Source organism: Hippopotamus amphibius, chromosome 11 (assembly GCF_030028045.1).
Source record: "Hippopotamus amphibius kiboko isolate mHipAmp2 chromosome 11, mHipAmp2.hap2, whole genome shotgun sequence".
NCBI lineage: Eukaryota > Metazoa > Chordata > Mammalia > Artiodactyla > Hippopotamidae > Hippopotamus > Hippopotamus amphibius.
Window position 1 is genome coordinate 71,847,569 of NC_080196.1, and position 12,609 is coordinate 71,860,177.

The 12,609-nt window shown below is 37.4% G+C and overlaps 1 protein-coding gene and 1 non-coding gene across 2 annotated transcripts in view; both read right to left on the bottom strand.

Moving 5' to 3' along the window:
- The window catches only part of PSMA8 (proteasome 20S subunit alpha 8), a 28,670-nt gene extending 16,485 nt beyond the window's left edge, over positions 1-12,185 (bottom strand). The window contains exon 1 of the mRNA XM_057700339.1: positions 12,084-12,185. Coding sequence (XP_057556322.1) covers positions 12,084-12,185 — 102 coding nt within the window. The remainder of the gene's footprint in view (positions 1-12,083) is intronic.
- On the bottom strand, positions 5,524-5,626 carry LOC130832197 (U6 spliceosomal RNA). The gene has a single exon (XR_009048269.1). It is a non-coding gene; the product is annotated as a U6 spliceosomal RNA (small nuclear RNA).
- Positions 12,186-12,609: the final 424 nt, after the last annotated feature.

Here is a 12,609-nt window from a genome sequence, read left to right on the forward strand (position 1 = left end):
ATCCTGAAAGCTCTCCCACGTATCTCACGATTGGGAGGGATAAAGATTAGGGGCCACAAACAGCTGAGAGGAAGCCCACATGCCCTCACGCTAGGTCAGTAATAAAGAAAACGTCAAGGCAAACATGAATATAACAAGAGAATAAGAGAATCCCTATCGCTCCTCTCTCTGCTCCTTCCCTGGGGAAGGAAGTGGGAAAAGGTTTAAAGAATAATGTATAAGGGTAGTAGATCTCAGATAGGGATTTCTTGGGAAACATGATCCTCTTCTCAGGGGTTCAAGAGTAATCCATGAGAATTTTAATTCTGTATTACAATGGTAATATAAAGATTTGGAGGGGCACTTGTGTTTTGATTGCCTTGTGACCCAATGTGGTATTAGAACTGTTTTATACAACATAATTATGCAAAAAGGTGTGCTTGAATTAGTATTACTGAAGTAAAAATACAGAACAAGTTAAATATATAGAACTAGATCTGAGATTACCTCTTTCAATTAATAAAACACAACAATTTATCAAAGCTTTTGATAAATCCTAATCCTACTTCAAGTCTGTCAGTTTATTCGATAGTCCTTCTCTTACCATTCTCTCCAACATCAGCTACCCTCCCTCCACATCCCACCCTCATCTAATAAACACATGTCAAACTTTATCCCTTACAGGGTATATGCCTTTCTATCAAGCCGTGGGACATTATAACACTTTGACACATATTAGGACTCAAAGAAAATCTCAATATTTTCCCCAACTTGAAATAAATCAAATTAAATTCACTGATCACAATACAATAATTTTTGTAACTCTCACCTAAATAATTTTTGACTTGATAAAGTAATTAAAACTGTCAAAACAGACTATTTAGAAAATGTTTAAAATGAAAATCCTAATATCAAAGTCTTTTGTGGGTGAAATTATGCTCAGAAGAAAGTTCATAATCTCACTTTATGAAATCAAATAAAAATTAATTAAGAATTCATTCAAGAAGATCAAAAAGGAATAAAAATACTTAAGCTAACTTAAGGGGCGAAGAAAAGCAAAAGCATAAATTAATGGTTAGAGAGAAAATACAACTGATAAATAATACCAAGATTTTTTTTTTTAATTTTAATTTTTTAATTTTTGGCAGCACCGCACAGCTTGGAGGATCTCAGTTCCCCAACTAGGGACTGAACCTGGGCCACAGCAGTGAAAGCCCAGAATCCTAACCAGTAGGCCATCAGGGAACTCCTCAAGATATGTTTGTTTTTTTTTTCCCAAGATATGTTTTTTAAAAGAAATAATTAAAAGCAGTATCTCAGTTAATACAGCCAAGAGGGCAAAATAAATAAAGGCAAGTGTGAAAAAGTATGAATTTTAAAATTCTCAATTAATAAATTTCAAAACCTGGCTGAAAAAGATGACAGATTAGGAAAATTAAAAACTGCCCATACTTACTCCAAAAAAGATAGAAGTCTCACTCTTACTAACCAATATGGGATAATTTCAGAAAAGAACTATTCCTCAAAAGCAAATGTCAGACCTAAAAAGTTCATGGATAAATTCTTCTTAATCTTCATTATGGGTACTTCCTATGCTATTTAAATTATTCTATGGTGCAGCTCAAAATTGAAATGTTCCTAATTCTTTTAGGGAAAGCTATGTAACAATGTTAAAATCTGGCAAAAAGTACCAATGATGTTCACTTAGGAAACCTGATACCCAAAATTCAAAATGATATTCATAAATAGAATCTAGAGGTACAGACAAATAACAACATACCATAAATTGTATGGTTCACTCCAGGACAATTTTAGGAACATCAATAAAAGTAAATCTCTTAATATAAATGTTACAGTGGGTAGTGGAGATCAGTTATTTTCGGCCTTCTGATTATAAAAGAACTTCAGTTGCTCTTGAAAAAAAATACTGAGTCTTTAGGTGGCGCTGTCATGTAACCCAGCCGAGCCAAATGGTAAGTCCTTAAAATTTTACTGAAAGTGTTTGGAAGACCAGATAATTCCTTCTGTTGGGAGCCTGGAGCCTAGGGCTATCTGGGAGCCACCATCTACGCATGTCATGTCTGAGGATGAAAGTAATAGGGAGAAGAAGCAAGAGATAGAGAGGGAGAGAGAAGGAGAGAAAGGGAGAGGAAGAGACATCAGTTCTGCTGACATCGTTTAATACCCTAGCAGCCATGTAGCTGAACCTAAAAGCAAGGTTTACCACTGCTCCCTTTGGATACTTGACTCAATAGATGTACTTTTTTGCTTAAATTAGTTTGAGTTGAATTTCTGATACCGGCAACTGAAATAGTACAAATTAAAAAAATCAAATAGTAAAAATAAAAAGTAAATGATAGAACTACAAAGACGTGATAAAATTCAACATCCATATCTAAATTAAAAATAGCAGCACTAAAAAAGCAGGAAGAAGATTATCTGTGAAGACTATTCCGCAGCTTGTTAAAAGTATCACAAACCAGCAGCCAGGATCGTCTCAGAATATGAACCGCCATCCATTCAACTGTTCAAGCCAGAAACCTGGTTGGCATCCTTTATCATGTCTTCTTCCATACTATCCATTTCCAGTCAATTACCAAGTTTCTATCCATTTACCTGCAAAAGCTATCCACTTCTTCCTATCACCACTCAAGTAAAAGCAACCATCATTTCTTGCCTAGACTACATACTACTGCACATCCTAACAGGTTTTCGATTTTCTTCTCTTGCTCCCCACCTCTCCATACTCTTCCTTCTTCCATTCTCCCCCTTCATGTACCCCCATCTAATCTCCACAAAGCAGCCAGTATGAGTATTTAAAAACATCCATGGGGTCATCTTACTCTCCAGTTGAGTATCCTTCCACTGCCCTTAGAAACTTTTTTCAAACTCCTTAGTCTTGCCGATAGAGTCGGGCATGATCTGGCCCTTGCCTACTTCTCCAATAGTGTGTCACTGTTGTTAACCAAGCACCAGCTACACTACCTTCTTTCAAGACTTCTCAAACACAATTCTGTTTTCCTCCTCTGAGCCTTCACATGTGGTATTCCCTCTGCCTGGAATGCTTCTCCTCTTATTTCAGGTCTCAATTTAAATCTCACCTCAAGGAATTCTTCTCTATTATTCTCTAAACAACCTGTCTAGTCATGCAGTCAACACATTTATGATAGTTGATTTATGCATTATACTTCTCTCTCCAAATTGTTAAATCTACAAGGGCAAAAAAACCAAACAGGCAAATCTAGATGGGGGACAAGTAAACAGTTAACCCAGTCTCTTCAAGAAGTCCAAGGCATGAAAATAAGGGGGGATGCTGTTCAAGAATAAAAGATACTTAACAGCTCACTGCAATGCATGGACTTCAGATTCAGACTCAAACAAAACAACTATAAAAAAATGCTCTGTAAGCAATAAGGAAAATTACAATGTAGACTACTACAAAATATTAAGGAGTTTTTGTTAATTTCATTAGGAGTAAAAATGGTTTTAAAAAACATCCTTTTTAATAGAGATATGTACTGAAATATTTACAGAAATATATTTGTGATTGATTTTAAAATACTCCACTGAAAAATAAATTTCAACTTAAGCCTCACACCATATACAAAAATTAACTCAATATCGATCATAGAATTCACCTGTGAAGCTGTCAGGTCCTAGACTTTGGTTTGTTGGAAGATTTTTAATCACAGTTTCCATTTCAGTATATGTGATTGCTCTGTTCATGCTTTTTATTTCTTCCTGGTCCATTCTTGGAAGGTTGTACCTAAGAATTTGTCCATTTTTTCTAGGCTATCTATTTTATTGGCATATAGTTGCTTGTAGTAGTCTCTCATGATCCTTTGTATTTCTGCGGTGTCTGTTGTAACTTCTCCTTTTTCATTTCTAATTTTATTGATTTGAGTCCTCTCCCTTTTTTTCTTGATGAGTCTGGCTAAAGGTTTATCAATTTTGTTTATCTTCTCAAAGAACCAACTTTTAGTTTCATTGATCTTTGCTATTGTTTTGTCTCTATTTCATTTATTTCTGCTCTGATCTTTATGATTTCTTTCCTTCTGACTTTGGATTTTCTTTGTTCTGCTGTCTCTAGTTGCTTTAGGTGTAAGGTTAGGTTGTTTATTTGAGATTTTTGTTTCTTGAGGTAGGATTGTACTGCTATAAACTTCCCTCTTAGAACCGCTTTTGCTGCGTCCCATAGGTTTTGGATTGTCATGTTTTCATCGTCATTGTCTCTAGGTATTTTATTTCCTCTTTGATTTCTTCCATAGTAACATATTGTTTAGCGTCCATGTGTTTGTGTTTTTTTTCATAGTTTCTCTTTTCCTGTAATTGATTTCTAATCTCATAGTGTTGTGGTCAGAAAAAATGCTTGATATGAATTCAATTTTCTTAAATTTACCACGGCTTGACTTGTGATCCAAGATGTGATCTATCCTGGAGAATGTTCCATGTACACTTGAGAAGTGTATTCTGCTGCTTTCAGATGGAATGTCCTATAAATATCAATTAAGTGTATCTGGTCTAATGTGTCATTTAAGGCTTTGTTTCCTCATTAACTTTCTGTCTGGAAGATCTGTCCATCTTTTTTTTTCTTTTTTGGTTTCCAGAGTCTGGCTTTATTTTGTAGTACAGAAATCACATGGAGCCACTGTGAGACAGACATCACTGAAGCAGAGGCTCTGTCATGTCAATACTGCATTGCAGCTTGGTCCATTGAAGACCAAGGTGTAAATGGAATGTTAAAGTTCCCCAATATTACTGTGTTACTGTCAATTTCCCCTGTTATGGCTATTAGCATTTGCCTTATGATTGAGGTGCTCCTATGTTGGGTGTATATATAATTGTTATATCTTCTTCTTGGATTGATCCCTTGATCATTATATAGTGTCCTTCCTTGTCTCTTGTAAGTCTTTATTTTAAAGTCTACTTTGTCTGACGTGAGTACTGCTACTCCAGCTTTCTTTTGACTTCCATTTGCATGGAACATCTTTTTCTATCCCCTTACTTTCAGTCTGTATGTGTCTCTAGATCTGAAGCAGGTCTCTTGTAGACAGCATATACATGGGTCTTCTTTTTGTATCTATTCAGCCAGTCTATGTCTTTTGATTGGAGCATTTAATCCATTTACATTTAAGGTAATTACTGATATGTATGTTCCTAATGCCATTTTCTTAACTGTTTTGGACTTGTTTTTGTATGAATTTTTTCTTCCCTTCCTCTTTTGTTCTCTTGTGTTTCCTGCCTAGAGAAGTTCATTTAGCATTTGTTGTAGGGCTGGTTTGGTGGTGCTGAATTCCCTTAGCTTTTGCTTGTCTGTAAAACTTTTGATTTCTCCACTGAATCTGAATGAGATCCTTGCTGGGTAGAGTATTCTTGGCTGTAGGTTTTTCCCTTTCATCACTTTAAATATATCATGCCGCTCCCTTTTAGCCTGCAGTTTCTGCTGAAAAATCAGCTGATAACTTTATGGGGATTCCCTTGTATGTTATTTGTTGTTTTTCCCTTGTTGCTTTTAATATTTTTTCTTTGTACTAATTTTTGTTAGGAAATATGGAACGTTTCACAAATTTGCATGTCATCCTTGCGCATGGGCCATGCTAATCTTCTGTTATTCCAATTTTAGTATATGTGTTGCCGAAGTGAACACTTAAAATGGATCATAGATTCAAATGGAAAACTATAAACTACTAGGAAAACAAAAAAAGGAGAAAATTTTTGGGATCTAGGCAAAGAGTTCTTAGACTTGGCACCAAGAGCGTGAACCATAAAAACAAAAATTATTAAATTTGGTCTCATCAAAATTACAAAATTTGCTCTGTGAATGTCCATGTGAAAAGGATGAAAAGACAAAGTACAGAGTGAGAGAAAATATGTGCAAACCACTTAACTGATAAAGTACCAGAATCTAGAATAAAGAACTGTCAAAACTTAACAGTAAAAAAACTAAAAAGTCTAGTTAGAAAATGGACAAAAGACATGAAAGACATTTAACCTTAGAAGATATACAGGTGGCAAATAAGCACATGAAAATATGTTCAACATTACTAACCATTAACGGCTAATTTGATTAAAACCATACTTAGGAATCACTACACACTTATCAGAATGGCTAAAATGAAAAATAATAACACCAAATGCTGGCAAGGATGTGTAGAAACTGGATCACTCACATATTACTGGTAGAAATGTAAAATGGTACAGCCACTCTGGGAAACAATTTGGCAGCTTCTTATAAAACATGCAATTAACATACAATCTAGTAATTGCACACTTGGGAGATTTATATCAGAGAAATAAAAACTTATGTTCACACAAAAGCCTGCCATGAATGCAGCTTTATTCATAACAGCTCCAGACTGGAAACAACTCAAATGTTCTCCAACACATGCATAGTTAAACACTATGGTACATCCATACCATGGAACACTACTTGCAATAAAAATGCTGATACATGCAACAGCTTGGATGAATCTCAAGGGAAGAAAGCACATCCCAAAAGGTTTCATATTGTATTATGCCATTTAAATAACATTTTGAAGTTATGAAATTTTAGAAATGGAGGACAGATGAATGCTATCAGGGATTAGGGATATGAATAGGAGGGTTTGGGGGGACTGTAAAGAGGTGGGTGTGGTTAAATAAGAGCAACATATGGGATAAATATTCCATAATAAAAAGTTTAAAATAAGTCAAACAAACCTAAAAACAACCTCAACTTTCTCTCCCTGCTTTTTCTAACCAACATTTAAACATATGCTAAAGTCTCTCTCATCTTAAACAAAATCTTAAAGACCACTTCATTTCAATTCTGCCTGTCTCTCTCTCAACCCTTTCAAGACCAAATAGTTATCAACTCCTAGCTTATAGCAACCTGCTTTATACTCCACTCCTTCCAGTGTTTAGCCAAGGCAGACTACCCATAGGGTCATTAAGGTCCCTTAAGGTTGTAGTCTACCCTCTACATAGTCTCTAGTCTATATTTTGTCTTCTCTAGTGAAGAAGAGTACTCAAGAGCACTCATTGACTTGACCTTCAACATAGGTTTTAAGCAGGGCAGAGAAAGGATACACTTCAAAATATATAACTATCTCCAGCCCAGATCAATCTCCCCAGTTCCAAATGAATATTCAGTTGCCTCACAGTCTCTGTGGGTCAGGAATCCAGACAGTTTAACTAAGTTCTCTAGCTCAGGGTCTCTCACAAAGCTGCAACCATGTTGTCCCCCGGCACTGCACTCATCTCAAGGCTCATAGGGGAGAATCCATTTACAAGTTCACTTGCATGGCTGTTAACAAGATTCGGTTCCTTACAGACTGTTAGACTAAGGACCTCAGTTCCATACTGGGTTTTGTTCCATACTGGGTTTTTTTTTTTAAGTCTTTATTGAATTTGCTACAGTATTGTTTCCATTTTATGCTCTGGTTTTTTGACTGCAAGGTATGTGGGATCTTAGCTCCCTGACCAGGGACTGAACCTGCACCCTCTGCATTGGAAGGCAAAGTCTTAACCACTGGACCACCAGGGAAGTCCCCCATACTGGGATTTTAACAGAAGCTTCCCTCAGTTCCTTACTACATAGGACCCTCTATATGGCAAATCACAACATGCCAACTGTGTTCCACCAGAGTAAGCAAGCAAGAGAGTGACTGAGGATAAATAAGACCCAAGTCACCATCTGTAACCTAATATGTGAAGTGACTTTTGCTTATCCCATTCCTTAGCAGTAAGTCACTAGGTTCAGCCCACATCCAGGGGAGAGGGTTACTTAAGGGCCTGAACACCAGAAGGAGGGGATCATTAGAGGCCATTTTAGAGGCTGCCTACGACAGATCCTATAAGCATCTCAATCTCAGCAAGTCCAAACCTCAGTTATCTTCTTCTCATACTTAGTGCTTCACAATCCCTAAAAAAATGGCATTGCCATATATTAAGAGGCTAAATCCAGAAATGGAGGCACCTTCTCTGCCTCCTCCCTCTTCAATACCTCCTCTTCTCCTTTCCCCATCCCCAACACCATCCAAATAATCGTCAAATGTATCAACTATGCTGCTGAAGTTTGTCTAGAATCTGCCTTATCTCCATTTTTGCCCCAACCCTAGTGAAAACTATTATCATCTTTCACCTGGACTACTTCCACAGACTCCTATGTGGTCTCCCTGCTTCTAGTCTTGATTTCATCTAATCCACTGACCACAATGCAGTCTGAGAAATCTTTGAAAAATAAAAATATGAAGAAAAAAGAAAAGAAAATCTAAATGTGGCATTCCTCTACTTGAAACTTGTATTAGTAGGGAACCATTTCTCACTAGGCAAACCAAGACAACACAGAGCTGGACTAAGGACAAAAGGATCTAGGGACTATAATATTCACTCTTGCATATCAGCCTTCTGCTCTCTTAATGCAAGGAGGCCTTATCTGTACAGAAAAAAAGATGGCCACCAGCAACCTTGGACTCATATCCCAACAGTTCTCCCAAAGGAAGAAAGCCACTACCATCTCTAGCTAGAAAAGTCCTGAGGATGGACTTATATTGGCTAGATTTCTGTCTCTTGCCCATTGCAGGAGGACAGAAACTATGAATCATTTTGCTCAGCTCAGTGAGTACCTCTTTGGTGGGGCAAATGCAGTCTGTTATTAGAAAGCTAGAATAGCAATAGCCACATCAACCCCCCCCCCCCCCCCCCGCCCCGGCAAGGCTTCTTATTCCCTTAAAAAAATTCCGTGATCTGCTTCCTGTTTCTAGCTTCATCTCTTCCCATTTTTCCATTGCTTCGGCAACCCTGAATGCCTTCCAGTTTGTGAACTATAGATGTATTTTGCTGCTTGGTCTTCCCACATGCTCTTTCTTTTGTCTAAAATACTCTTCTCTTTCCCCTTCCACTTTTTCACCTGGCTAACTTCCATCTTTCAGATGTTTATTTAAATATTACATACTTCCTCATGGGGATCTAACACCTAGAGTTTCCACAATGTCTCATATGCTCCCATTATAATACTTGGATAGGCCTTGTTAGGACTATTTACTCATACTCATCTAGATAGTACGCTCTCTGAGGCCAGAGACTGAGTCTGTTTTGTCCAGTGTGAGATCCTAGGACCCAACGGCACATTTGGCAGATGGAAGTGTTCAACAAAAATGTCTTAAATAATAAATGAAAGTGCTGGAAGAACTACAGACAAAATTGAAGAAAAAGGTGAAAAAAAAGGGATAGTAAAGAATAATAGCTACCATTTATTATTAAGTACTTGCTGTGAACCAGACATTGTGCAAGATGTTGAACACGTATTATTGCCTCATTCAATTATCACATCAACACTATGAAGCAGGCACTATTTTGACGCCTATTTTACTATTAAAAAAACTGAAGCTTAGAGAAGTTAGTTGCTTTACATGATACATATGTAGCTTCCACATCCATGATGTTGACAGTTAAGTAATATACAAATATTTACGAATAAATTGCATGGTGCAATGCAAAGAGCAGAGGCTTTGGAACTAGAAAAATTTAAGTGAGAATATGGGCTGTATCACTTTCTAGCTGGGTACCTTCAGGAAGCAATATAAGCTTCCGAAACATAGTTTCCACATACATTAAAATGGGGATTAAATACTATTCTTAACGTTAGACAATGTACATGAAATACATGGTATAAAATAGTTATTACTTAAATGTAGTTTACTTCCTTCCCAGCTCATCCACTATACATCTTGTAGTAGAAGTACAAAAGGAATTATACCATCTAGATTCTTGAAGTTCTTACTATCCAGTTGGTGTGAGAAGACTACTAAGAATACCTGAAGTTAAAGAGAATATGAGGCCAAACAGTAAATACTCTACACTGCTCTGTAGTAAGGATGATAAATTCAGAAGAAGAACGAGATCCATGATGACTGGAGTGGATCAGAGATGGTTCCACAAAGAAGAGAAATTGTGCAGAGACACTTAGAGGATGAGTAAGATGGAGGGTGACAGAGAAGTGTTTTCCACTCTCCCCACTTACAAGGCAGAAGCATATATTGGTAAAACCATGAAGCTGCCTCCTTAATTAAAGAGGGTGGATGTGGATTATGGAAGACTTTGATGGCCAGACTGTGGAGCTGAGATTTGATAAAGTAGGAAATATGAAGCTAATAACGGTTTGGGGTCAGGGAAAGAATAAAACGAGGAACGATAATAAATTTTAACTTTTTCATGGGAATATTGTGAAGGATTCATTTTCTCCTTCCCTAAAAAGAAAGATATTACCTCTCCAAAATGTTATTCAAACATATTTTTCATTTATATAAAAGGGAACTAAAGCAAAAAGAAAACAGGCCTCTTGCCTCACTTCACGCTGTAAGATAATTATCAAGAAGGAAGCAGAACCCAAGAACTCTAATTGTGGCCCACATAACTTTCTGTACTGCCAAATAATATCACATCTACATACTGGTCACAACTAGCCAACCTCAGCTTACTTATAACTCATCATATCAACTGTCATTTATAGATGGAATATTTTGTGACATATTTTAATAAGCAAATGCCATTATAAACTTTACCCCACATAAAAGGTCAAAACACCCTCAAGGAAACACAATGAATACCTCCATACAAAGATTCAAATTATAATTTCAGAATCCTGAGACAAAACTGTCTCATCCTTCCAATGTATCTTTAAAAATACCCACTATAGGTATTTTTATATCCTTACCCTTTTACAGTTCATTACAAAGGAACTATCAATCAGTTCTATAGCATTCTTAAAACATTTTAAATAGCCAGTGTGGTTTCTTATTACACCTCAGTCTTCTCCCACTACTCCATTTATTTTAGCCTCTAAAACTTGGGCATTATTTTCTAACCATATGCTTCATGCCATGCTGGGGATTATATAACTTTTTGTTTTTATCAAAATGGCACCCTTTTGGTTTAAGCTACATCAGGCTTTTCTTAAATTTACAATTCTAAAAGAGTTACTTACAAAACAGAAGCAAAACTAGAGGGCCCAATTAAATAGAAAAATACTTTAAAAAATGATGATAAGATTCCTTCTAGTGTTTCTTTTTTACCACTTTACATTTGATAGATTTATAATAAAAGTGAGTTATTTCCTTCCATAACTAAATTGGTATGGAAAGTGAGAGAAAATAAAAACACTGCTAGACTTAGAAATGCACTGTGTATTCTCATAGCTAGTGTCTCAATTTCCAAGATACACAACAAATATGCTCATGAAATTTGAAAGATTTAAAAAAATCGGATCCTCCTGAATTCAAAGGCTAGGATTTAGAAGATTTGGGTCTTTGGTCACCAGGGCACTTTTGTCCTTTTAAGTTTTTATAAATCACCAAGATTATTAAATATAATTAAAACTTGCCAGCAGTATCACTGCCACCCTGAGTATTTTAAAGTTTTTCAGAAATGTGGATATATGAATTTAAAGGAGGGTATAATTTCTCAAGGAATTCCAGTATTATTTAAAAACCAAACCAAAAGAAGTGGGAAATGGCAAAAGAGTGGAGATTTGGGGGGCTTAAAGCCTCTAGAAGGCTGCCAAATATTCAGGAGCAAATTTTTGGACAATTACTTTTAACAGGTGAAAGTGTTTGAGTAGATGAGCATTTTCAACCATTTCCGCAACAAAGATTTAATTTTTACATCAATTTAGGCCACATTTCAGGGGCAGCCATGATCGATCTTTCTATTTTTACTGTAATTGTTACTTTTCCGTTTGTCTGCCAAATCCCGAGGAAAGTGGCAGTGTGCGTTCAGGTAGGCTGTTACAGGCTGAAAGAAGTCTTTTTTCCCTTATTGTCAGACACAGCATTAATATCTCTTGGTCAAGGCTACAACACCCCCCCCCCCACCCTAGTTACACGTCTGTGGCGATTGTTAAAGGCAGCTGCACAATGGAACCCTATGAAATCTACCAACTTTTAACTCCACCCCTTCCACGCCACATTTCAGAAACAGCATCTCCCTCAATAAAGGAACGAGGCAATCTTCACACGTGGGAGACTTTTCCCGTCCCCCGACACTGACCAATGGGCTGGGGCAGCGGGATAAGGAAGGCCTGACATAGGACAGGGGCTGGTGGTCAAGAAAAGTTGCTCGCTCACCGCGGTAGATCCTTTCTTTACCGCTTCCTGGGCATATTCCACTTGGAATAGGTGTCCGTCCGGGGAGAAGACAGTAATTGCTCGGTCATAACGAGACGCCATCTGTGCAGGGCTTCAGCGATTCCCACTGGGCGTCCCACCTTGCCTCAGTCAAGGTGGGCAGAGGAGTCTCGCCTGCGGCCTCGTGCTACCCGGAAGTGCTTGCGCATACTCCTCAAGACGCCGCCGGAAGTGCTTGCGGAGGTGGCTCAGGCGTCCTTTTGAACTTCCGCTGGTGCGAAGCTGTACCTGTGAGTCGACTCTGTTTCTGCGTCACCCGTAGTGCCTGGCGCGTGTGTTCCAGTTTTCCCAACCGCGGTAGGGTTATGAAAATGACCTCAGTAGTGAGAACTTCAAAGATCAGGTATTCTTATTTTCTCAAACCTGTTAGTGAACCAGTGGTAAGTTAATTTTCAGCCTATTTTTGGCTTCAGATTATAAAATTTCCTTCTTTCTCTTTCTGTTCTCCTCCATCGTTATATTATTT